The sequence below is a fragment of the Taeniopygia guttata genome, chromosome 12 (assembly GCF_048771995.1).
Source record: "Taeniopygia guttata chromosome 12, bTaeGut7.mat, whole genome shotgun sequence".
NCBI classification, from domain to species: Eukaryota; Metazoa; Chordata; class Aves; order Passeriformes; family Estrildidae; genus Taeniopygia; species Taeniopygia guttata.
In genome coordinates, this window is record NC_133037.1 from 12,180,151 (window position 1) to 12,205,642 (window position 25,492).

Below are 25,492 nucleotides of genomic sequence, written 5' to 3' on the forward strand. Positions count from 1 at the left end.
CTATTATCTTTTAATGACAGAATGTAGCATTTCATGGGATCAGACCAGTGGGGCCAGACCAGATATCCAGATCATTGCCATTAATTTTAGGGTGTTGAATTCATTTTTATCAAACAGTACATGAAAGTTAATTATCCTCGTATTTGATATTGAACTTGAAGTCAAGGAGAGCCATATATGAAAAAAAAAAAAAAAACCAAAAAACCTTGAGTCTTTCTTCTTGGGCACAATGTAGGAAAACCTTGTAAGTACAGGTTTATGCTGCTCTTTGTTCAGCAGAGCTCTAAGCAGTTGCCTCATGTGCTGGTGACCTTCAGTGAGACTCCAGGCTGTGTTTCTTGCTAGACATAAATTCTACATTATCTCATGTACAGACAGAGTATTGCTCTTCCTTTCTTCATGCTTGTATCCATAGCTGTTGTCCAATAGAATGAAAGGTAAGTTGGTAAAATGGGGTGATAGAAAAAATCATTTTATGTAGTCTTATACTAGGAAAAGCTAAAGGGAGGGATGATCTGACAGTCCTTACTTAGTATTTTGAATTGTAGTTTGAGCTACAAGAGATTACATAAAAAATATTTCTATGTTTTCTAAAAAATATCACTGAAAAACTGCATTATTTTAGAACTGGGTGACAGATATTGGCCCTCTGTGCTTTTATCTTCATTGGCTCATTGCCTTCACTTTTATGCAGAATCCTAAAAATCTTGAACTGTTTGACTTTGCTCCTGGAAATCTTATTTTAATATTGAAACATTATTTTTTGTGCTTTATTGGATTTGGGAAATAACATTCCTAACTGAATTCTGTTGTATCCTGCATTCCAAAATACTTAAGAGAACCACAAGTTAAGCAATTTAAATTGAGCCAGATCCTTTAGGAAAAGTTTTTAGAAAAATTGAAATCTCAATTCAGATACCTGCCTGATCTGGTAAAGGCAAAGACAATATTGGGAATGCATTCTTTTATTTTGTTTTTCTTCACACCTCAAAACGTATTTATTGCCCATAGTTTAACCTTATTGCAGGTAATCTGAAACTATTGTCTACTTTGCTTCTGGAAACAAAGTTTCCAGCAGCAACAGATTAGACTAATCTGTACAGATTGATTGCTTAAGAACCTTACTCTATTATCTGGCAAATACCTAAATACACCTAAAGTCTGCTATAATGGAACTTGTCTCAAGTGACGGAAGTCTGACAAAGCAATTTAAGAGAAGCAGTAGAATAGTAGCAGAATAATAATAGCACCAGCCCTGGTATCCTGCTCTCCATTAGCAAATGTTACCAGCAGGATCTTTAGTGTGAGGTACTAGGAATGCTAAGGGAAAAAGAATTTAAAAGCAGAGGTGCATTATTTGCTTCATTTGGCTTAGCTTGTTTTCCCTAGAGTAAAGCAAGTAAAAAAAGAGCCTCTCACTTTAGATTTATATCTACTGCGGCCAACATGGGTTTAAATTGTGCCCATTACTTTCTCTACAGCTGGATTTTTTTCCACCTTGGAAAGTATTAGTCTGGACTTGACAGGGTCTTTGTCTTGTCGTGGCAATATGCAGGGCTCCCCTGGCAATGCGTGTGACAGTTGTGTTTCCTGTGCAGGAGCAGCACTGGGGGAGGCTGTGGGCAGAGGCCACCCTGGCTGCTGGAATCCAGCCCTGCTCCAGTTTTGCATGCTTTGCCCTGCAGTGTTTCTGTTTGTCTCTCTGCCCTTTAGAACATGGAAAATCTCATTCTTTTTTGTTCTAGTTCTGACTTAAGCTCATGAAGCCACAGCCTTTGCTTCCAGCCATGTTGCCTTGCTTTGGCTCCAGTGATCATTTGACCCTTGTGATAAGCTGATACATTAACTATGATGGTGAAAAACTGTTCTAGCAAAGAAACCTCTCACTCAAGCTGTCGTGTCAACAGCCAATCGTAGCTACAATTTAGGCTCTGTCAGGCTGCTACTGTGCCTCTGCCTCTGACTGTAGTGGGGCCTAAATATTCTAGTAGTGTTTTTCTGAGATTGGTCCAGTACCTGTGATCCTAACTGGGATGCTGGGCTGCATAGTAATTTGTTTTAAATTGATGTTCTTCTCTTAATTACTGTCTCCATATTAAATTTTTTTTAACTACAAATTTCAGCAAAGTCCAGTGTTGTCCAAAAAAGCTGAGCTATGCCTATGGTCTAAAAGCAGATTCATAGTAATTTATACCAAAGAGCCAATGTTTCCAAAGTTCTGTTGTGATGTTACTTGAAGCATACATAAAAGCATAGTTTAAAGCTTCAATGTTAGCATCAAAAGCCTGGTTGAAACAGCAATCATTAAATTGTCATTTAATACTTTGAATTTGCAATTATTTAGTTTGTCAAGTCTGTGCTTACAGCACAGCTAGCCAGCACACCAGCAAACTACAAGCTATGATTTTTTGTTTTGTGTGGATGCAACTACATTTTTCTACTTGTTCAAAGTTTTGTATTGGAAATACTTCTGAAAAGATGAAACCTGTGAGTTCTATAGTTGTATGTAAGAAGATTAACATGGTGCTCAAAGTGTTAGTAGAAGGAAATGTGACTTTAAAAATAATCCAGCATTTTTTATGTGACTGGATTTTAACAGAAGCCTTGTATAAAAGCAGTGTAAAATAATTTGCAAATGCCTTCAGTTTATCTAACATGAAAATAACCTTATCTTAAACGATTGAGATCAACTCTCAGATTTAGCTAGCAATCATAAAATCAAAGCTTCCTAGAAACTGGTTGTAAAACAACTTTTTTATTCCTTAGATTAATTTGATTTCCATATTAATTGTTAGATTGGTGATCTTTGTCCCTTTATTTTAAAGGACTTACATAATTGGATGGGAAATATAAGGTATTTTATTTATTTATTTACTTTGGATCTATAGTGATTGATCTGAATTATTATTTAATGTCCTGTTATTTGTTTAATGGATTAATCTTGAATCAAAATCACATTCTGTTATTTTATATGAGCTATTTATAATATATATGTATTTGATAATGAAAAAGTAGAAAGACAAAGTATAATAATCATATGAGAGGAAGCTGAGGCTGTTCAGCCTCTTGGGGGGCATAAGGATCCCACCTGATTGCTTCAAAAAGGGAGCTCTTGTGGCCACAGTGGGCAAACAGGGTTGTTGGTGAGGGAGAGGAATCCAGGGCTGCTGAACAGCCTTCAGTTGTAGATTCCTTTTTGGGGGAATAGTGCCTGGGCTTGTCTGACATGAGGGGAAAGGGCTTCACAGAAAATATGGAAACCAGTGTGTCATTTTGAGCACCCAAAGTTGGTACTTGTGGCCAGCAGCATTTTCAGGAGAATCCCAGGAAAAGTGAAGTGTTGCCTTGCATGGCCCAGTGTTACCACTGACATTTTGCTTTCTTAGATTAACTAGCAAATTGGAAAATTAATCATGTACTTGTTGAGTTTAGAAACAGCAATAAATTGGATTTCTTTTTAATACCTGTTTTTTTTTTGCAGGACACTTTTTTAAGCAAGGAGGTAAGACCATGATCAAAAATACTTAGGGATATATGGGCTTTCATGTAGCTGGGAGTGATTGCCAATGACTTTCTTACCCCTGGGTATGTTTTATATTTGATCACATGGATGTGCTGTGGGGCTGGTATTAGAGTGGCAGAATAAGTACTGCATTGCTTGTGCCTTAAAAATAAAAGGAAAAAAAGAGGACAAAAAAGCAGTGAAAGGATAGATTTTGCAAGTGTGTTTTGATCCAAGTTGTGAGTCAGTGGGTGTGAAGCCCAGCATCTTGGGCAGAGTATGTTGTGGAATCACACAGGTGCAAGTTGTGCTTTTGATATTAAATTTCAAGCAGGGTCATCTGGCTGGGGATGTTGTAAGCATGTGTATGTGTGACCAGTAAAATTGATACAACACCTAGACTGAAAGAGAAGTCAGTATTCCTTCTTTCTGCATTTATGTTCAAGGATTCTTTTCTCTTAGCTCCTAAACCAGGTTTTCCTCTGACACTAGGATGGCCTGAGAACACTCTTTTCCTTAATCTTGTGCAATTTGGAGGTAAAAGGACAGAAATAGGCAGGTGGTATAAGATAGTCCCCTTCATTAAAAATTATCTATGTCATTAGCCTTGTTATTAATCACTGTGAAATTTTGGGACTTTGCAATTTTTAAATTGCAAACTCATTTCTCAAAAACATTTCAAACTCATTATCTCATTGTGACCTTTAAAATAAATCCACAACCTTGCGTCAACTCAATTATTGTACTTTCTTTTTCTTTGATCCTTTCTTGCTCTCTTTGAAATGAGTTTTTATTTTACCATTCCATGACATTTTACTACTCTAAGGTTTTAAGTGCCACAATTCCTAGATTCTGGGGCATTCTCTTGTCTGTATAACTAAATTATGTTTTATAAAATAAAAAAAATATATTTTATTGATAGATTTAATACTTTTAATATTTAGAGTTTTATTGTATGGATCATAGTAATACTCAAAAATATCTTAGTATTCAGTTTCTATGAATGATGCCATATTAAGGAAATTAAGAAGATAGCAGATAAACTATTCTGCACTAAAAATTGCTGTCTATTTGGCTTTTCCATATAAAGACAGGCTTTAAAGTCAAAAATTTTGAAACGTTTTTTTGTATTTGAACTGCCTAGAAAAGTGCTGGGCTGCTTCTGTCCTCTAGAGGCTGGATTTAGTAATGACAGCCCCACGTGTTGTGGGGATTTAATTCGCACCCTGTAGCAGGGCCCTGGGCATGGGATGCCCGCAGGGGATTGACTGATCCTTCCAATTACACAGCATTTGTGACCGAATTTATGTTCTGCACACGGACAAGGCCTGATTTTACAAAGCTCTGAGTGCTCAGTATTGAACAGAACTTAGTAATGGGTAGGTGCTTAATATTTTTGATGCTCTGAACAGCCAACCTTTTAAAATCTTGCCTTTAAATTAATTTCAGCTGCTGCTGTGACTCTGTGTCTGTAAGACTGCCCAGCATTGTCAGTGTATGGTAGGAGAATATTTTCCCATTCCAGAAAGGAATTCTCAGGAAGAATTTCTCCACAGAAAGGGTTGTTAAACATTGGGACAGGCTGCCCAGGGTGATGCTGGAATTGCCATCCCTGGACATGCTCAAAAAACCACTGGATATGGCATTGAGTGCAATGGTCTGCTTCAGAGTGGTCAAAGGCTGGACTCGGTCTTAGAGGTCTTTTCTAAGCTAAATGATTCTGTGAAAGCTTTTGACAACTTATCCTGCAGTTCTAGAATAACTCCACTCATTATGGTGTAAAACTTAGTCATTAAAAAATTACTTCTCGTACAATATCTACTAATATAATTCCGTTATAATAAATACAGTGTTGTCAATGCAAATATTTGCCAGGCAAAAAACTTATTGCCACCAGATTTTCAGTTTTCATTGTTTCAATACATTAGAAGGATAAGAAATTACTTTGTGCAGTTTAAAATACTGTGCACTTCTTAACCGTTCATATTGCTTTTCAAAGCATTCAGCCAAAGCGAAATATAAAAAAAATATTATAGTATCCATCTGTCATGAATCAAATATTTATAGGATTCTCTAACTTCAGAGTAGCATCCCATTGTGTTCTATGGGATGTGGCTATCTGACAATATTCCTGTAGTTTGCTCTAATTCATTTTGGCAGAGAAAGGAAGTCAGAAGGAAGCACTCTCAGGAGGCATCAGCATTGCCCTTAGAATGCTGAGACTTCTGTAAAATTTAAATTGGTTACATGCAAAATCTTTTCTTGGGGATATTTTTGTTTACATTTAAATATCTGATCCAGTTTTTTCCTCCTTTCCTCTGTGAACACACAATCCTGGGCAGTTAGTTTTATCACAGTTTATGGTTTAGGAGGATTGATGGTTGCTACTATTATAATCTAATTAGAAAGAAATAATATTAATCTATTGTAGTTTACCATATTAACAGGCTTTAACTTTCCATGGAGTTTTAACAAATCTTGTTCACTACATTTCAGTCTGTTATTATCTGTATATATCTCTTACTCTTTCCAAAAATAAGCAGCTAACTCAATCCTGATATCCAACTGCTTCAAATTTGTGTTTTAAAATAATATGCCAGACTGTAGAGAAAAAGAATCACGAGTTTGTTTGTTGGAGAGGTAGAGCTGCCAGCAACAATTGTCATTCCTAATAGGGTCCTTCCTCTGTTTTTTTAGCCCAGTCATGTAGAATTACTGTGTGTTCTTTCATAAATCTGTTATAAAGTGTTCTAAAATTACCCTGGAATATTTTAGGGAATATTGTCATATAAACAACAACAAAAAAGTAATTTCCATATGCTTCCAGCCTTTTATTTTGTTTGTATACTTCCCTTTATGGGAGTAGAATGATGTGCTATTGACAAAGGGCTTTCCAATCTTCTTCCACACTGGTTGCACGGACTTTTTTAAATTCTTCCAGTCATGTTTCTATTGTTCTGCAGTGGTATCTGTTACAAGTGTCTCTATGCATTTTAATTGCAAAAAATTTCAGAACATTTTCTTTAGCCTTAATTACCCTTAGCTTTTGGCCTCAAATAACAAATGATGTCATCCTATCGTGCTTGAGCAAATAGCTCTCCCTCAGTTAAATGGGAAAGGGTTTAAGGCAGGTTATGCTCAGTGAGGGGTCCCTTAGTGTGCTAGGATTAATTTTGCAGACATTGCCACAGGATGCAGTTGAATTGCACAATAGACTATTAAATCAGGTTAGGGTTGTTCTCCCAGCCCACCTCCCTCCCCCGTATTTCCCTGCAGAAGGAAAATGACAGGCTGTCTGCACGGGAAGCATTGTGCTGCAATAAGAAGGGGTTGAGAGTAGAACTGGAAACTTTTGTCAAGACTTTACTTCATTTTAATTTCTGGCATTTATTCAAACTGCATTGTGAGGATCTTGGTTTGCATTTTAATAGCTGTTTGAAATAACATTTCTATATTGCAGAAATACATTATTTTAAAATTGAACATTACAAATTATTCACTTGTTAAATAATAAAACATAGATAACTTTGGTGATACAGCAGTTGGTTCAGAATAATTTCAGTTCAACAGAATTTTTATTGAAAAATGACTCATCCATTCAATTTTTAATTTTCTTTGCATCATAAATCTAGTCTTCTTTAAAAGTGCAGTTTCATATTACACCTAATCCAGTGTAACAGAAGAGTGCTGCTGAAAGATGCAGTCCTGCCCTGCTCCCTCAGAAACAACATGTGGCCACAGGGTGAGCACTTTGGTGTGCTTTTGGAGCAGGGAGGAGTGTGCTCATGGCAAATCACTAAGTTGAATAATCTTAGAGAACTTCCTTTATTATCTTCATGTGAATAAACAGATACAAAACTAAACAGAAATACAGAAAGTAGACATTTGACTACAAACATTTTCTGACGGTAGAAGAAGGAGGCATCTATACAACACAGGGAACTGTGAGGTCTAGGGGGGGGTAATATTATATGAAGATTTGCATCCATGGATCACTGACAAATTGTTAATTTGATGGTGATCGGAAGTAATTTTCATATAATAACTGTTTGGTTTAGTTCAGTCATTTCCTTTTCGCCATAACATACGCCTATATCTGATGCTGACTTGAGCCTCTAGGAATATAGGACTTAAACTTCTCTGGTCATTAAGTGCAATTTCCTGTAGAAGAGATTAAGTCATCCAGAAAGGTCACAAGACCATTCATTCCCTTCCCTCTGAACTCTACAAGCCTCAAAACATCCCCAAATATCTGGAGATGGACTTGAGATTTTTGAGAAAAATCTCAAACATGTCACTGTGACAAAAAAAGTGAGCAGGAGAGAAACATCCCTGCTGGTACACTCTGTGGGATTCTGGAAGGTCTGGCTTAGGCAGCAGGGAGGACTGGATGCTCAGTTTCAGGACCTGTTGCAAAGCATCTGGATATAAAAATGGCTGGCAGTGTCAAAGTAGAATTAATGCATCTAATTCCACTTTCCCATCTGGACACAGCAACAGCTACTCCAGAAGTGCCAATAAATGTGTGGCCACAGCAGGAGGCAGCTGGCTGCCAGGACAGCCTGCTGGGTGCTCTTTGCCACTCCTGAGAGAGAAGCAGCTGCTTGAGTGGAATTGTTCTGGAGGCTTGCACCCACTGGTACTGTCTGGATGACCTTAGCAAGTGGAGTATGTCTCTACAGAAAGCAAATTAAAACCAATGAATGCTACACACAGGGGTCTTTTCGTGTCTTACTGAGGCACAGAGTCTTTGCTCTGTGCAAAAGACTTGACTCCAAATCTAATTATTGGTTTAGCCCTGAGCATGTGCACAAGACATAAAAGCAGGATCTTTATGACTTGGTGCTTATGTTTCCCCATCTATAAAATGAGACTGCTAGTACAGATTTTTCTTTGAGAACTCTGTGTTCATTAATTTTTGTCACATTTCTCAAGGCATAATGATTTAACAGTTGCCTTGAACAAGATGGGTCTCATAATGATAGATTTTATCCAAATTTCAATTCAGTTTTATGGCTTGAGGTTGTTTTCTTATCAGTTGATAACCTTTCACTTGAGTCTGGCCAGATCATTTGAAACTATGGCATGTTATAAATACAAAAGATTCCATGGAAACAGAATTTTTGTGACCCCTGACACAGATGGAAATTTTCATGCCCTTGCTGGGAGTGTCCACATCCATTTCACACTTGTTAATTTTCTTCTTGAGTTTTGATCCTGGAAGATGGTTCTTCCTCTATTTTATGGTCAATGCTCATCCCATAGATAAACCATTCCCATTGAAGCGGGACAATTTCATGTAAATGGGTTCTTTCAAAAGGTCTGATTTTCTGTCTTCAGGTATCTGCAGGATGAAGTTCCAGAAGACCCTCACATTGAGGGATTTCTGTCCTGGGATCTCTCTTAGCACATTGTCTGTTTGGTTCACTGCATCTTATGCTCTTTTCCTAACAGTGGGCAGTGTCTGTCTGAAACAGGAACTACTGACTTGCAATATTGTGATATTGCAGTAGTCATGATTGTCTGACTTAGCTGAATACTCTACAAGCCTGATGCATCCTTTCTGCCCCAAAGGGAGCTGTTTGAATGATTTCTTTTGCAGTCAAGGTCAGTCTCTCTTGGGAGAGAATTCAGTGCTAGAAATATGAACTATGGATGGAGCATACAGCTTCCAAGTCCAAAAATGAATTTTTGATGAGCAAAAGAAAGATTTTGTAGGGAATTTTTAACCGTATTACTGGAAATTTTTGGTACATGAGTTTTCATGTTTCTATAGGAATTGCTGAGTTCTCACTGTCTCCTCCATCTGGGAACAGCTGCTCAGAAAGGAAAAGGGAAAAAAACCGGCAGATTTTTAGCTTTAAGCAAGATGGGAGAATGGCAACCAAAACCAGCTGTAGAATGCAGGATATTGATACCCATGACTCTTGGATATTATGCATTCTATACTACTCGGAAACAAGAGACTGTTGTAAAAAGGACAAAAGAACCTACAGACAAGCAAAGTCCCCACAGCCACTTTTGCCCTTCCATGAGCTCGCAGCAGTTTGGAGACTGCAGTTAGAAACATTAACTGCAGTCATTTGATTCCTGCCTCTCCACTACTGTTTTCCACCAAAGATTTCAGTGGGAATTATTCTAAATGTATCCAAAGCAACGCACTACTGTATTCAGCCAGTGCACTCACGGGATAAGTTGGACATGGTGGCAGCATGGAGGAATTGTTTTTCAGATGTGTCATTTTGTTACTAGCTTAGGCTGAACTGTTGGGAAGGAAGAATCAATGCTGGTTTTGTCAAATGGTATCTTTGCTTTGTGCTGCTGGTTTGAGCTCTCAGTAAATATGACCAATCATTTTGCTGCTTTCTGGATACTGCCAGTGTAACCAGTGGCAGCTGTAAATTCTTCAGTTGTTCTGCCAGCAAGGAATTGGCAGTATCTGTTGTGTGTCTGTTTTTGTTAAAAACATCATAGGCTAATGCTATGATAATGCTAATTATCAGATAATGCTAATTTTGTCCTCACTTAAAAATTGCAGCTTCTCCTGCAGTCTAGATCTTGGTTAACAGAAAAAGCCAGTTTCCCCCATGGTTTAGAATATTTAATTGCAGATCAATGGCATTATGTTCAACAGGGAATCCTTGCTTGTCAGAGGTGGTTATGGAAAGCAGAGGTATTTACTGACCTGTACATGGACTGTACATATGTCTTCCTTTCTTTAGCCACGATGCTGTGGTATTTTATGTCTTTTGTAATTCATTCAAACATAAAACTACTAGTTATTTACAGGTTTTATACAGCCTGACTTGATTAAAAATAAAAACGCTCATACAGTTTTCAAGCATGTTAGATGACTTCTGAGTAATGCAAGGAGAAATTAAAGCAGAAATACCCAGACAGAAGCGTGTGTTGTACAGGGAGAAAATGTGCTGAACTTCCATTCTGACCTGGATGTACTTGACCATCAAAAACATCTCATTATAAAATCAGTGGAACTCCACCTAGAGACTTAGTATTACCTTTTTCAGAATTCCAGCCTGCAGGGGCAATGGAGATCAAAAGTAAGAACCTTTTGATTCCAGAGCAGCAAAGAACTATGGCCTAATCTCCAATTTTTGCTTTTAAAAATGTTTAATGTAAAAAATGCAATTTCTGTTAATGTCACAATGGAGGGCAATAGCCATCCCAAAGTCACAAACCTGTTTTCAAAGGTGAGTGACAGGGCTGTGATCCATCAACCTAAACAAACTGTTTAAGAAATCTTTATCATATTATTTTCACCACTAGTCACAAAGGATGGAAAATCTATGACAATGTAAAACCAATAGTAGTTAAAAATTACCAGCTGGTCATGTTTCCTTTCAATTGATTGCCTTAGTTGTGGTTTTACATACTATTTTAATCCAAACTGTAATGTCTTTTATAAAATACTGATGGGTTTGTCTGGTCCATTAGGATGGTGTTTTTGTCCAAGATCAATCAGAGCAAACAGAATGCACTAAAATCAAGGTTTGCAAAATAACTGGAGTTAAGTAGTATGTAAAAGCGATGTATAATGAGGCCTTGGGCTGTCTCATCTAAAACTAAAGTTAGGACTACTTTGAGCAGAGGATTAGGCCTGGTGATCCCTGAGGTCTCTTCCAAGCTGAATCATCCTGTGCCTTGGAGGAGCCTTGGGCTGCTCTGTCTCTTATAACACTTTGAGGCAAAGGGGTGGAAATGGATGTAATTTAGTGATATATTAGTCCACCTTGCATTTGATATTTATCAGAAATGTGATTTATTTTATTTTAAAGGAATGTGTTTCCACCAAAGCATGTAATATCAGAATTAACTTCAGTTGAAAAAGTTGAAATATTTACTGCCATGTATGACTTCCTTTGCATTTTCAGCAATTGAAAATTTTATGATAGTATATTCTTCCAGTTTGTCTTCCTTAATTAAAGTGTAATTAAAGAGTAGCTGTGGGCGCTGGTGGTGTTTAGCCTGGAGGAGGCTCAGAGGTGACCTTATCACTCTCTACAGGTAGCTGAAAGGAGGTTGTAGCCTCTGGGGTCTTCTCCCAGGCAGTAACAGGACAAGAAGACATAGCCTTAAACTGTGCCAGGGGAGGCTGAGGTTGGACATTGGGAGGAATTTCATCACAGTAAGGGTGATTAGACTTTGGAATGGACTGCCCAGGGAGATGGAAGAGTCGCTTAAACACTTGATAGTGTTTAAGGAAAGATTGGACATGGCACTTGATGATCTCAGAGGTGTTTTCCACCCTAATTGATTCTGTGATTCGGTAATGCATGAAATCATGTTATGACTGCTCTTCCTTGATACCTCTCTTCCTCTCAATGTAGTGAGTGGATCAGCAGTGTGGTACTGCAGCACGGAACGAAGATGGGAATTCAGCGCGGTACTGGTTTTAACCCCCTTATTTGCAGGACGCAGCAGCAGCAGCCCGCCGGTGTCGCGGGGAGGCACCGCGTACTGAGGGTCCCAGAGAAGGGAAGGGAAGGGTGGGGTGCACAGCAAAGCAGCCGGAAGGGGTTCTGCTCCCTCCCATTGTTGCCGTTTGCGAGCACTGGAGCGGGGCGGGGGCGGCGGGGCCGTGGCTGGGCGAACCCCCCGCCCCCGGGCCGGGCGCGCATGCACACACAGAGTGCGTGCGGAGTCGGGCACCGGCCGGACCGACAGACCGGGCACCGGCACGCACCCGGCGGCAGCTCCGCCGCCCGCGCCGGGCTCGCTGCGGACCATGGCACCGGGGCTGCAGCTCGGCTCCGTCCTCCTCGCCCTCGCCGCCTGTCTCGGCGGAGCCCGGCTCGCTGCCGGGGCAGCCGGCGGCAGGAGGGGCCCGGCGGCCGATGCGTGCGCAGGGAGGGTGAGTGGAGCGGCGCGGAGCGGAGCGGTGCTGGCGGCTCCCCGCGCACGCACCGCGGGCACGGCGCTCTCGCACGGCGCGGGGCTTCGCGGGGCTCTGCGGCCGCTCCGGGCGTGCGGGAAGCAGGGAGGGAGCGGCTGCCCTGAGGACACTTCTGCAGCAAATAACGCTGCCCCGGGGCTCTGCATCTGGAAGTTAATTGCGGCCGGGAGAGAGGGTGGCATTTCCCGGCGGGGGATATTTATGGGTTTCTCGCCGAGGGGAGAGGCGGCTCGTAGCCGGCGAGTGTGAAGAAGTCACTCAACAGGTCCTTTACCACCAGCACTCTCCACTTCCCGAGCCGACCTGGATAAAAGCGATCGCTGGGGCTTTGTTATTTTAATGATTCGAGGCCGGCTTGGGGTCTTAGCTCCGGGCCTGATCATTATACAGAGGATGTAGGAAATTTACGGGAGGGGGAAGAGGGGAGGAAGGTGATAAACGTTTTGTGACTGGTCTTTGCCTTTTGTTCCCGTTTCTGCTGTTTGCTGTCAGACTTCTCTCGATTGCGTTTCATATTTTTTTTAAGTATGCTTTTAATAACTTTTGAGTTGTATGTTTTGGTTTGTTCCTTTCCTTTTTCCTGATGTCTGGTTAGAGGTTTAGTTGAAGCGTGGTGATCCGGGAACACTGGAGGGAACACAACTGACTTTCATTGCTTTTCCTTTTTGTTAGACTGTCACTAAGGATTTTCTTGGTTTCAGATCAGATCCTTTGAGAACGTTGCTGCAACACAGAGTTCAGAAGTTTGTAGGGCATAGTTTAGAAAGGCGAAAGCATCGAGAAATATGTAAAAAGAGAGCGTGAAAAAACAAACTGCAAACCCTGATAAAACTTAAGATCTAAACCTTTGTGTTGGATGGAACTGTTACAGGTTTAGACTCCCCTGTTTAGTCTTTTTAGCATAATTTGCAATAAAATGTTCTGGCTCAGTACGTCTATTGTGTGTTTCACAGACATGGGCAGGGTACTCCACAGGCTCATAACACCACTGTATATTTGTGTCAAGTTTTGCATCTTCTATTAAGTAAATGATCACTGTTAGAAGTCACAGTACTTGACTTGTAATACACTTGAATTAATGTATATTGTATAGAAATATGCAGCTGCAGTTTGTTCTGGATTTTTTTGCTTACATAATTAATGTCATTGTGTATGTCAAACAGGACTCTATCACAATGTAATTATTTTAAAACAATGATTTTGACTGACTTTTAAATCAGCAAACTTACATTCTTTCCAATTAGCATAAGCCCCCCTTTGTCTTTATTGCTCACAACTAATGTAACACTTTAGCTTTTAAAATATTGGTACTAGTTTCTGATTTTATTGTATTCTCAGCTTCAAGTTCAGACTTCCCTTGCCAATTTTTTAGATACCTTGTCTGATTGTGTAGTTATAATTTTGTGGTCTGATTTTGTAATAGCACCCTTGCACATGATTGCCTCCGTACTGCAGGCAGGGCAGCATTTATTAGAGTAATGACTGCAGGATGGTACCCATTGTCTCAGTTATGTGGTATTTATCTTGGGCTGCATGTAAGTTTTGAGTAGACTTGACATACTATTAAATGACTGATGGCCCCTCTAACACATTGTCTGCTCTGGAGCAGGGCTGCCTTTGAAGTAGTGCCCTGTAGGAAGTAAAGAGACTATTTGCTCTATTAAAATTCCTTGGTATTTCCTCTGTTTAACCACAGGCCACTTCCCCTCTGCCACTCTAAACACTGCAGGGACACTGACTGATTGAAAAGACACAAGCCCTAAGTAATTGTATCCTATTCAAATAGTTATTCTTATTGCAGGTTATTTATAAGTAGTGTCTAATTAATGTATGTTAAGGGCATGAATAAATCTTAACATTTTATATAGAGAAAGTAAAAACGTCTAGTTTGCATTAAATGCAAACTGAGTTAACTGAGGTAATTCTCAAGGGCATAAATAGTCTAAAAGTATATAATTTAACTTTTAATGGTTTTTCAATGAGAAATAAAGTGTAGCTAGCTGGGTTTGTATGTGCACTTAGATACATGCACATTGGGTATTTTCCTCTATTAAATTGTAAATGTGGATTGTAGTTCCCTATGGTGAATCTTTTTTCATCATTTGAGTGCTATTTTTGAGAATCTGTGTTCCATTCTTCTCCATACATATAGAGGTAATATACATACATGCACAAGTAATGCACAAGTTTCTTTCACTGTACAAAATACAGTTTAAGTATCCTCAATATTTTGTAGCAGTAAAAACTGACTTAATGAGACCATATTTTTGGACTATGGCTAAAAGAATTTGATAAGGAAGTATTTGTTGGCTTTAGTCATTGCTTCTGAAATGAGTAATATCTACCATTTTCAAAACTAAAAACTAAATCACATTCTAGATGTGATTTTTTTGTTTGTTTTACAACTTCCATCACAAAATATATTTATAACCTGTATTATACATCTTCTCTGGTAATACACTGACATTTGTCTTGCAAACTCTATGTACGTGTAGCAGGAAAGCAATTAATACAAGGACAAGTAACTTAACATTACTGTGGCTAAGAATTATCAGGTTTCAGTGGGTTCAGGATTGTAGAATTTGGATTCACTTTGCTTGGTGTAGGATTCCTTTCATTGATGTTTAATAGGAATTTTGATGTATTCCAACACCTAATATTATTTCACATTAGGGAAGACATTTGCTTAAAGTAGAATAGTATTGCAAAGTAGTTTTCCATATGGATGATCTTAGGACCTCATGTGCATACCTTTATCCAGAATTGCAGTAGTTCAGAGAAGGGCCTGTTTTAATCTAGAATAAGTGTGTCCACATGGGGAGCTGCTCTGGAAAAGCAGACCCTGAATTTTTCTCATGCTATAAACAAGCCATGAGGTGCACAGAGAAGACAGACGTATGATCTGAGAATGATTTGAATATATTTCAGATTCATTTATTCGGTGTTAAACACATGAGCAACTTTACTTTCAAGTTGTTCTGTAGATTCTAATGGGACTGCACACATGAGTAATTTTTTTCATATGTTTAATTCCTCTGAACTTCCTGGCACTGAACCGTGTTCAGTATAAAGCATAAATTTAATGGGACTGTATGATGAGGAAGAACAAATAATCCAGCATTTTACCAGCCCTCCTTTCCTCATTAGCAGAGAGTTGTACCTTCCTTTGCTCTGCTAAGCAAAGCTGCTCAGACAGACTGGAGGGCTCTGTTCCCGTGCACTCCTCCTGAAACTCCCTGTGTCCCCTTCTCTTTATGTGAGGAACTTTCTATTTCCTTTCACTTCAGAGCAGAGACACTGAAGATGTCCTACTGCTCCACTATTGGGATCTCTGCCTGCCTAATTATTCTTTAGGCTCATGCTGCTCTGTCCCTACATTTATCTCCTCAAGCATACCAAAGCAGACTTACACTTCTCCACATTTAGGAATCTACCAGGCACAGAGCTAGGTCATACAGAAATACTTTTCCTAGCTAAGGACATGTTTTGGGAACTTTATTTTGGAGGAAAAACATCCTTTAAAATGGTAAGAAATTACCGAAATTTAAATTTCTCCCTTCTATTTAATGTTATTTTCCAACAGATAAAAACCCCAGATTTTCTCTTGCAGAGTATTTAAAAATTTTAAAAGGTATTGGGCAGAAGACAGACCTAAGATGGAGCATAGTGGAAGGTGTTAATGTTTGCCATCAGGGTGTTCTTTAATCTATAGACAGTTCCAGAGCTGCTTTAAGGCTCTGCAGACCAGATGCCAGCAGTTCTCTCTGTGCCATTTTTTTGGAATTTATAGAATCAATAGATTCTCTCCCTGGCATCCAGAACAATTGATAACATTTCAGAATTGATGAGATGTGTCACTTAAAGCTTCCTGTGTTCTGTGATTAGATACAATGCAACATGTTGAGTGCAAGGCTTTGCAGGCATGGTCAGTCATGCAGGTAGGCATCTGTATCACTTTTGTTTAGCTTAGAGTTTGGCTTCGGGGTCCCTCCAGGGCTTGTTTTGGGGTTTCCTTTTGAATTTCATTTATTGAATTACGTAGCAGAGAATGAGACCCATTCCTACTCTAGTGTCAAAAAGTGTTGATGACAATCTGCCTATTTAAATGATTTTAAAAATGCACAAAGTAGCATAAATATGTTAATGTTTAAAGTCACAGATGACTGTTTCCTCAGGAACTGTGAGGCTCTACAGTTTAATGCTGTGTTTTCAGAATGAGCATTCAAATACATGACCTAGAGGAAAAAATATGGAAACATATGTTTATGTAATTGAAACTAACTCTCAGTATTAGCAACGAAATTGTGTGTTTCCAACAAAATTGTGTATTTCCTTATGTGTTTGCATGAAACTGGGCAATCTGAATATGATGATAATTCATCAGCTGTTGATTTAACAGGGTTTCTGCAGTTGAAGTCACTTGGGACTGTTACAGATTTGATTGATTTCCTCTCTAGAATGTGTCCCTTACTTTAGATGCTGAACTCCACTCCCTGCCTTACTTCCCCTCAAAATCTGCTTTTGAGTTAGTACAAGTACAGAAACTGCTGTATCAGACTTGTTCATTTAAAATCTTGAGACATTTATTTAAGAACAAGTTCTGCTTTAACAGATTAATACTTTATAGTCCACAGGTGAAAGGATGTTAGGCTGTCATGATTAGATGATACTAGTTTTTCTTTAGTTAATTATTTGGTAATGTTAATATAACATGGATGTTACTTACTTAAAACTGCAACATTTAAAGGGTGTTTAATAAGGACCAGCTGTCCAACAGATCAGTCTAAAGATGATGAAACAAAGCTTTGATGTGAGCTTGCCTGCTTAATTATGCTCAAAGGCTGAATTTTACCCATAAATTTAGCATGTGTTTTTAGAAGCAAACAACAGGAGTGTGAAGTATTCCTGCAGAACTTTTGAGCTTGAATGCCATTTTTAGTTTTTAAAAGTAAAATTTTTTTCAAGTATATTGCTTTGATTTTATATTTACTGCTACCAGTATAATGAGGTATATCTGAAATACGTTTTTTCTAAAAGTTTAGGTTAGTGCTGATGTTCCTATAGCAGTGTTTACATTCTTGTTTTTATGTTTAAAAATTAGTATTATGTATTAAGACATAACACCTGGGAAAAAAACAGATAAAAGTAGTATTAGTTGTATGAATGCTTATTTTTTATATCCTTATCTCTATGTGAATTATAAAAAAGGATTGAATGGAAGTTTAAGTTACAGTAACCTAAAATAATGTTAGGTCAGTCAAGACATCTGAAGTACTTTAGGTTTAGGTTATGGTAATGTGAGACTTTATTTAAGGGTCAAAATTTAAGTCTAGACTTGAAAAAGGATTTTTCAAGTATAGAATTTTATAATTGTTTCACTGTGCTCCCCAGCTGTCCTCAAAAGGAGTGGCACATACTGACACCCAATATTTCTATGGGATTTTATCATAAAAACTTTGACCAGATATAAACTTAGTAAAGTAGTGAATACAGGCATATGCCAGTAATGGATAGGTTCATTGCAATATTCATACAACAGAAACACAGGTATTATCACTCTGGTTAGCCAAAATTCTGCCAGCCAAACCAGGGTATAAATGTGTAATTTTAACATGCTTCCACTTGTTTCTCTTAGTAAATTGTACTTTCAGTGTCATGTCCAAGACGCCATTTATGGATTTTAAAGGTACATTGTTCTCCTGTCACCTCTCATCTCTGCAAGGTAGATTCCAGGAGTGTGAGGAAAATCAAGTGTGCAGGTTGGGATTTGTTCTCCCAAAGTTTGATTTGATCATGAAAAATAATGAAAGCTTGGATTAGAGTTTTATCAGGCATCAGCACTGATTAATGTTACAAGAGATACGATATTCTCTGAAATTCTCTCACTTGAAGGCTGTTACAATATTATGTCGCAATTGGCTTTGAAGAATTATTCCATTCTATTTTTATTATTCCTCCTTGGGCTGTTGTTCAGCAAGACAGTAAATCTGCTTCTGGGGCGCATCAATAATGCTCCAACAAGCCCAAATAAATGTGAGAGGTAGCTCTGTCCTAGGGGACTCCATGCTACATCAGGTATCATACCTGCAAGCGTGAACTCTGAGATGTGTGTTCTGGTTGATTGAGGAGAACCCGAACTGTGTGTCTGTGACTGATCTGAGTCAATCTGTGCCTGTTGGTGCTGTGCCAGCCCTCGGCGGTGCCAGCGGAGCGCTGCCCTATTGTAAATGCAGGCAAACCCAATGGGAAGAAATTATGAAGGCTGAATTATTTATTATAACTATGCTAAAATACATTAATATGCTATATAAAAGGAGGATAAAACTACATACTACTTTCTCTGACTCTAACACAACTTGTGACCCTCTCTCTCTAGTCCAGCCCCAGGTGGGTTGGATTGGCCATCAGGCTCAAACAATCCTCACCAGAATCCAATCAAGCAATCACCCCAGGTAAACAATTCTCCAAACACATTCCACATAGGAAAAACAAGGAGCAGAAATATAAATTGTTTTCTCTTTCATTTCTGTCTGTGCACCTCTATGAAAAATCCTGAGAGGGAGAGAAATGTGCTTGCCACACTGCCTCCTGCGCTGGCTGTGCAGCCTTTGGTGGCAGCGCGGAATGAGCGCTCCAGCAGCTCGGGGGTCTGTCCCTCCCTCCTGCCCCTGCCCCTGCCCGGGGTCTGTCCTTCCATCCTGCCCCTGCCCGGGGTCTGTCTGGTCTGTCCTTCCATCCTGCCCCTGCCCGGGGTCTGTCCAGGGGTCTGTCCTTCCATCCTGCCCCTGCCCGGGGTCTGTCCAGGGGTCTGTCCTTCCCTGCTGCCCCTGCCCGCACACATCTCGGGCCCGCGGGGGCCCTGCGGGCTCTTGGCGGGCACTGCTGCTGAAATCTGCCCTTGTGTCTCCTCCAGCCTTTGTGTTCAGAGCATCTCACACGAGGTGCAGCTCCTGGGTGCCGCTCCTGGGCTCACAGGAGCAATGAGGGGCTGTTCAGAAGCGTGCAGAGTTCAAAGGGTTCCATAAATTGTGAGGGCTGTGAGCTGCTGTGGGCGTTGCAGCGGCTGGACAGCGGCTCTGGGGCTGCTGGGCCTGCAGAGCTGCTTGGAGCTGCACGTTCTGGCCTTGGGTTTCCAAATGATTGATTTGTAATGATCCTTTATCTCGCAAAATCGTGTGCAATAACCATTTCTATACACCCTGCTATATGGCCCTGCTGGATTTTCCTCATGGTTGGTGGGCAGACTTGGATTTTAATTTCTGACCTTGCCTATGTTCTTCACGCTTGTATCAGTGGGAGTGACTAGGTATTTCTGATCTTACTTCTGACTACATTCAAATCCAACCAAGCAATCAATGACTTCCCTGACTTTTTTTTTGTATACGGCTGTGGGAAAATTCCTGGTTGGCTGGCTATGAATTAATGAAAATCCTTAGAATGCTTCACTAATTATAGCTCCTGTGGCTTTAAAAATGCTATTCCCTTTTTTAATTTGAGAGAGGTCACAGAGGTTTACAGAAACTAAGAAAAGAAAACTTAACATCTGGTTGTGCTCTGTAGATTACTGCTTTTGTGTGAAGAAAAGTTATGGCATCGCCTCAGCATCAAACACATTCAAGGTGATCCTTTTTAAGAGCCCTTTGCAAGAGCTCTCTTTGCTCAAACTGTGTTTTCTAATTAACTTTGCTTTGTATTTTCAAATGGAGGATTTTAGTTCTCCAAAGTAAATCCCAAAATCATATTGATGTTTAAAGTTCACCCTACCTTTATAAAATTTATTTTCCTGAGTTTTCTAATTATAGCATAATAATATTTCCATGTGTTTTCTAATATTTTCCTTTAAAAGTTATGGAATTCCAAGATGAGGAGGCTGCTAGGTTGAATTCTGGTATTTATGAAAGAAAATGTGTTCTGTGTTTACTTATCTCTTCTGAAGTTTCAGCTATTTGTATGTAAAATGCTAAAGAGTAATCTCATTTGTGTAAGTCCACTTTTTAAAACCTTAATTTTCCAGGCTATAAGAGAATGGGGTTTTTTCCAAATAATTCAGGTTAAAATTATATGTGAAGTAAGTGTAGCTCATAGAAAGCGTAATATGAGAATGTTTAGATCCAAACAGTTAATCTTCTAAATTGTTAAAATTATAAGTTTTCAGCTGCTCAGTTAAACCCATGTAATTCCAGGTGTAACTGGTGTGGAATCAGAAAGCATAAAAAAAATACAACTTTAGAAACTTAGAACAGTCACATGATCTTTTTATATTAGACCAGTGATTTAAGCAAACTCCAAGCAGGCCTCTGTCATCTGCTTGTAGAAACAATACCCTGATGTGTTTTCCTTTCAAACATGGAAAATTAAGGGATTTCTATCTGGTTTTATTTGGCTGTTTTGTTTAAAGAGCTAAAACCCTACCTATTAAAATCAGTGGCAACACTTTGACTTTTGTTTTGATGGGGTTTTCTTTCATACTTCAGGTGGCGGGTGCTGTGGGGTTGCCTGGCACTGAGCTGCCGGGGCTGACTCTGTGCAAGAGCTGGGTGGTGCCAGCCTCTCCTCAGGCTGTGCTTGGTGGCCCTGGGGATGCCACTGCTGGTGACAGAGGGCACAAGTTCACAGTGCACATCACTGTCCCCAGGGCATCCCATGTGGGGAGGGTTTGGGGACTGTCCTCAGCAGGGGCAGTGCTGCACAGAGCCACCCCAAAGTGCAGCCAGCGAGCTGAGCAGCTGGAGCAGGACTGGGGGGCACAGCTGGCCCACAGCTGGGCAGTGCCTGCTAGGGCAGTGGCTGCTGCTTAGGCTTTGTTGATCATTGCTGACTTTTCTCACCGTGGCATTGGTATATCCTGGAACAACCCAGGGAGTGTGCTCTTGTAGAGCGAAGTTGTACATTTGTTTATCCCACAGGAAAATCTCCCTTTGTTCCAACCTTAATGATTCTTAAAAAAAAAAAAAAGATTTTTTTTTTTCAAAAAAATGGGGGTTTTTTCCTCCTCAAATGAACCAGGGTAACTTTGGTTACAGCTGCCCGGCCAATGAAAAATTCCATTCTTTTCCTCTGTCTGAGCTATTAAGGTGTCAGCCTGTATCTTGTCTCCCAGCTCATGTAAAGCCTGCCTGCACTGCTTCCTATTCCTCCAGTTTCTATGGGAATTACTTTTATCTCTCTGTCTAGGCTTGCCCCCAGCTGTAGGCAGTGGTAACAAAACGAGGGTGGAAGTTGAAACTGGCAAATTGTGCAATTTTTGCTGAGCATAAAGGATGCTCTGTCTGGATGAACTTTAAATACGGTGTGGGAAGGGGGCGTTGCTGAATCACAAACCTTTTTGGCAAAGTTTTCAAGCTTGTGCTGGGCTTGGCCTTGGAGTTTGAGAGATACAGGGTGTAAATGGGTGATTTAAGCTTCACCCTGTAAGTGTGAGCAGCCCCTTAAAAGCTTGAAGAAGGATTCTGCAAAAGAACAGAGTGCCCTAAATCCTATTAACTTGCAATTGAGTTTGTCTCTTTTATGGCTCAGGGGTATAGATATGTTTTCATATTGACTCAGCAGTGAAGCTGGTTAGTGAAATTCTCACTCCTGTTTCCTCCCACTTTGGTGTTGCTGTTTGCCTTTCCCTCCCTCCCCACCTGCTTTAATGCACCTATTTGTGAGCTGCAATGTAAATCACATTTTTAAAGCAGCTTGAATTTAAAGTATCCCCACTTTTTTTGTTTTGTTTGTTTTTTCCCCTTTTCACAACTGGAGTAATTTCAATGACATGCATAAAATGAGGTCTCTGTGCTTTTATGGTAAGTATATGTTCAGAACTGGTGAACTACAGCAATGGAGGCAGAGGAACTGGACAGGGGAGTCAGGAAATCCCCAGGCTATTTTTGTGATTAGATTCCATGTAGCTAGTCAGATGTTTTTAACATTCCCACCCTTAAGTTGTGTTAATTTAGATAATCTTTAAAAGGTATCTCATCAAAAGAGTTTGAGGTTAGTATAATGAGCATATAAATTATTCAACATTTTTCATACAAGTGTTTTTTAACAGTGAGATTATCACAAGAAGATGATAATGTTTCAGAAATCACTTCAGCATCTGTTGAAATGCAGCCAACAGCGTGGTGGAATACAGAGCTCACGGTAACGCTATACAACCCTTCCTGCCAGGAAATGAAGAGTGGTGTATTCATTTGTAACCCAAGGGGGGCACTTCACCAGCCAGCTATTGTTTGTGAATGGAATTTGGTCAGCTTACCACGAAAATTACAGAATGACCCCTTGGATCTTACTAACTCTCTCTTTTCTTACCTTGCTCTAAAGACAGCATCTCTTATTAATACAGTGTCTGTGAGCAAATTTGTGTAGTTAGGGAGTACAGTTGAGGATTATTCACCATTATAAGGAGCTTTCATTTTGATTACTCTGTCAAAATTTTATCTGAGGTCTTCTGGTACTGCTTCACAAATTATGCTTTAGTTATGAAAGGATATCTAGGGTTTTGCTTTTTCTGTTGTTTACTACAAAAAGTTTAGATACTTTTCAAAGAACCAGTAAAATGATCTCTTGCATAGTTACAACTTTGCTTTATTGTTTAATTCTCTGTTTTGAACAACTTATGTTGGTGGTGTTTAATAATTAGCTTAGTTTACCTTCTGACAGGAGGAATAAGTGTAGTATGAAAAGAGTAAAAATAAGAAACAAAAAGAAAAAACAAACATCTAACTCAGCCAGACCTTTAACAGGTGAAAAGTTATTTTTCCATGCTTCTTCAGAACATCAAAGGAAACAAAACCTTTATCTTTTATTCATTAGTTAGGAATAATGCAAGTTGGGATAGCTTAGGTTTCTCCTTATAGTTGCATTTGTAAGAGTAATTCAGTAATCATGCCATTCACTTTTGGGGTTCTTTTTCATTAAGGACCACTGGCCGTGAAATGTCATGCAGAGGTTTGAAAATGGGACATTCAGCTCACTAAAGAATGAGCTACAACGACAGAAGTTTCTTTTTATTACCTTCTGGCAGTAAATGTAGGAATCAAAGCCCCAAATAAGTGATAGAATAACATCCAATATTGTCTAACAATGCTGGTAGCTGTGGATGATGATTGCTCAGTGTAACTACATTGCATTTGGCTTACATGTTTTAGTTATTGTTTATTATATTTCATTCAACCATTGAAGCTCCAGTAGTTAATCTATGTGCTTGTCTGTGACAACCTGACTTGGATTTCCAGGTGTGATTCCTCCCTCTCCTCCCACTGTGGTTAGGTTTTACTGTAACAGAAAAAAAAATTATTTCCATGTGTATATTTTAGAAATATATCCCAAGTAGTATTCCTGTTAAAAGCTATCATTTCTACTGGAAGTGAAACTTGATGATCTTTGGATCTACTTCTCTATTTACTACAATAATATGATTGTATTTTGTATCTTCCTGTTCAGTGTTTTAGGATTAGCTAGCTATATATATATGTTCAGTTTAATGTTGATGGAAAGAAGTCAAGTGAAAGTTTGTGAGAAACAGGTTCAATTTAACTTTTTAATCTGTGTATTTAAACGCTATCTTAAAACTTACATTGCATTCTGGCTTCTTAAATAAGATGAATGCCAGAAGACAGCTTGTTCATTGTCATTCTGTAAAGAGACTTCATTTCTTAGAAATGACTACTTCCTGCAGAAAAAAAATCAGATAGTGCGTGTGCATCTTTAAAAAGAAAATGTTAAACAATTAATGTAAATGCTTTTCCAAGCATCTTTAAATTCAGATGAAATTTTGTCATCATTTGATCAAAGTCACATAACCTGTGGCTCTGTTTTTGTTACACATGCTGATGGTCTGTGGATAACGTTACATTTTTTCAGCATGAAACTGAACACTTCAAATCCCTAAAGCAGGCTCAAATTTATGGTTAATAAAAGAATATATTGTACTGGATGTCATCTGTTATATCACTCTGGGAACAGAAACTGGCAGTGAGTGGACAGGAAATATTTCCATTTCAAATCACTTCAGTCTATGGTCTAGGTTGAAAGTGTCTGATTTCAGGAAAATCACTGTGAATATCCATGTAATAGAAATATTTTAAGAAGAGTATAAGCTTTTTCAAATATGTTTTTTGCTTTGTAGTATTTTATGGGCAGATACTACTTATTAATGTCACGTATTTTCTTTATTTCAGTCTTGATCCCTTAACTTTTCAAGGCAGAAGGAATAATAGAAATGGGTATTCATGTACCTGTGTGCCAAGTAAGCAGCAATTTGATGAGCTGCTGTGCAGTGGCCAAACTGCTTCAAAGCTCAGAGCTTTGTATTTGTAATTGGTTGGATTTTTAAGAGTGTGAATTCCTGTGTGTTGGTTGGGTTCTTCCAGCTCAGTGCATTTCTTCAGGTTGTCTCCTCTTCAAATGTATTATACAGTGTATCCATGGACTGTAATTTTATTAATGGAAACTTCAAGCAGCAGAAATTTTGGTATGTTTTTCATGTGTTACATAGTACTTAAATAGCTCCATGTTTTGAAGTATTTAAAGCATTTCAATTAACTACATTTTAAATGGACATGTTTATCCAGGGAACATGAAAACCAGCAGAAAAAAAGATGTAAATTTTTATCTTTATCATGTATTAACATCCTGAAATACTCAACCCTACATCAAGAAAGTTACTCAGATGTGTGGAATTTTTTTCAACTTTGCAGGAACACAAAATAGGAAACAAGCCTTAATAGGGCAGATTTATTACTTAATTTGGGCAGCTTGGAAAAGTTTTATTATCTGAGGTGTGGGCTAAAAAATAATTAATTAAATCTGTATGTAAAAACAAAACACTTCTACCTTTTGAAGACAAGTTTAATCTAAGGATTCATCATGCAACCTGTTAGTTACTGTGAGTATCATGGAAGGGCATGAGCTGAAACCTGTTAGTGTGTGCTTTGTTTACCTGAGCAGCTCATTGCTTGGTGTAGGGTTCTAAAAGGAATTTTGTTATTTCTATATTTTTATAATTCTAGTGAGATGGGTGGAATGACAGTTTAGGATGCCCTCCTTGCAGGCTCCTCTGACTTAAAAGGACAGTGTGGAATGAGTCT

At 39.0% G+C, this 25,492-nt stretch overlaps 1 protein-coding gene across 1 annotated transcript in view; it reads left to right on the forward strand.

Moving 5' to 3' along the window:
* Window positions 1-12,120: 12,120 nt before the first annotated feature.
* Window positions 12,121-25,492, forward strand: part of IL17RD (interleukin 17 receptor D) — a 40,294-nt gene continuing 26,922 nt past the window's right edge. The window contains exon 1 of the mRNA XM_030283082.4: window positions 12,121-12,374. Coding sequence (XP_030138942.4) covers window positions 12,249-12,374 — 126 coding nt within the window. The 5' untranslated portion in view covers window positions 12,121-12,248. The remainder of the gene's footprint in view (window positions 12,375-25,492) is intronic.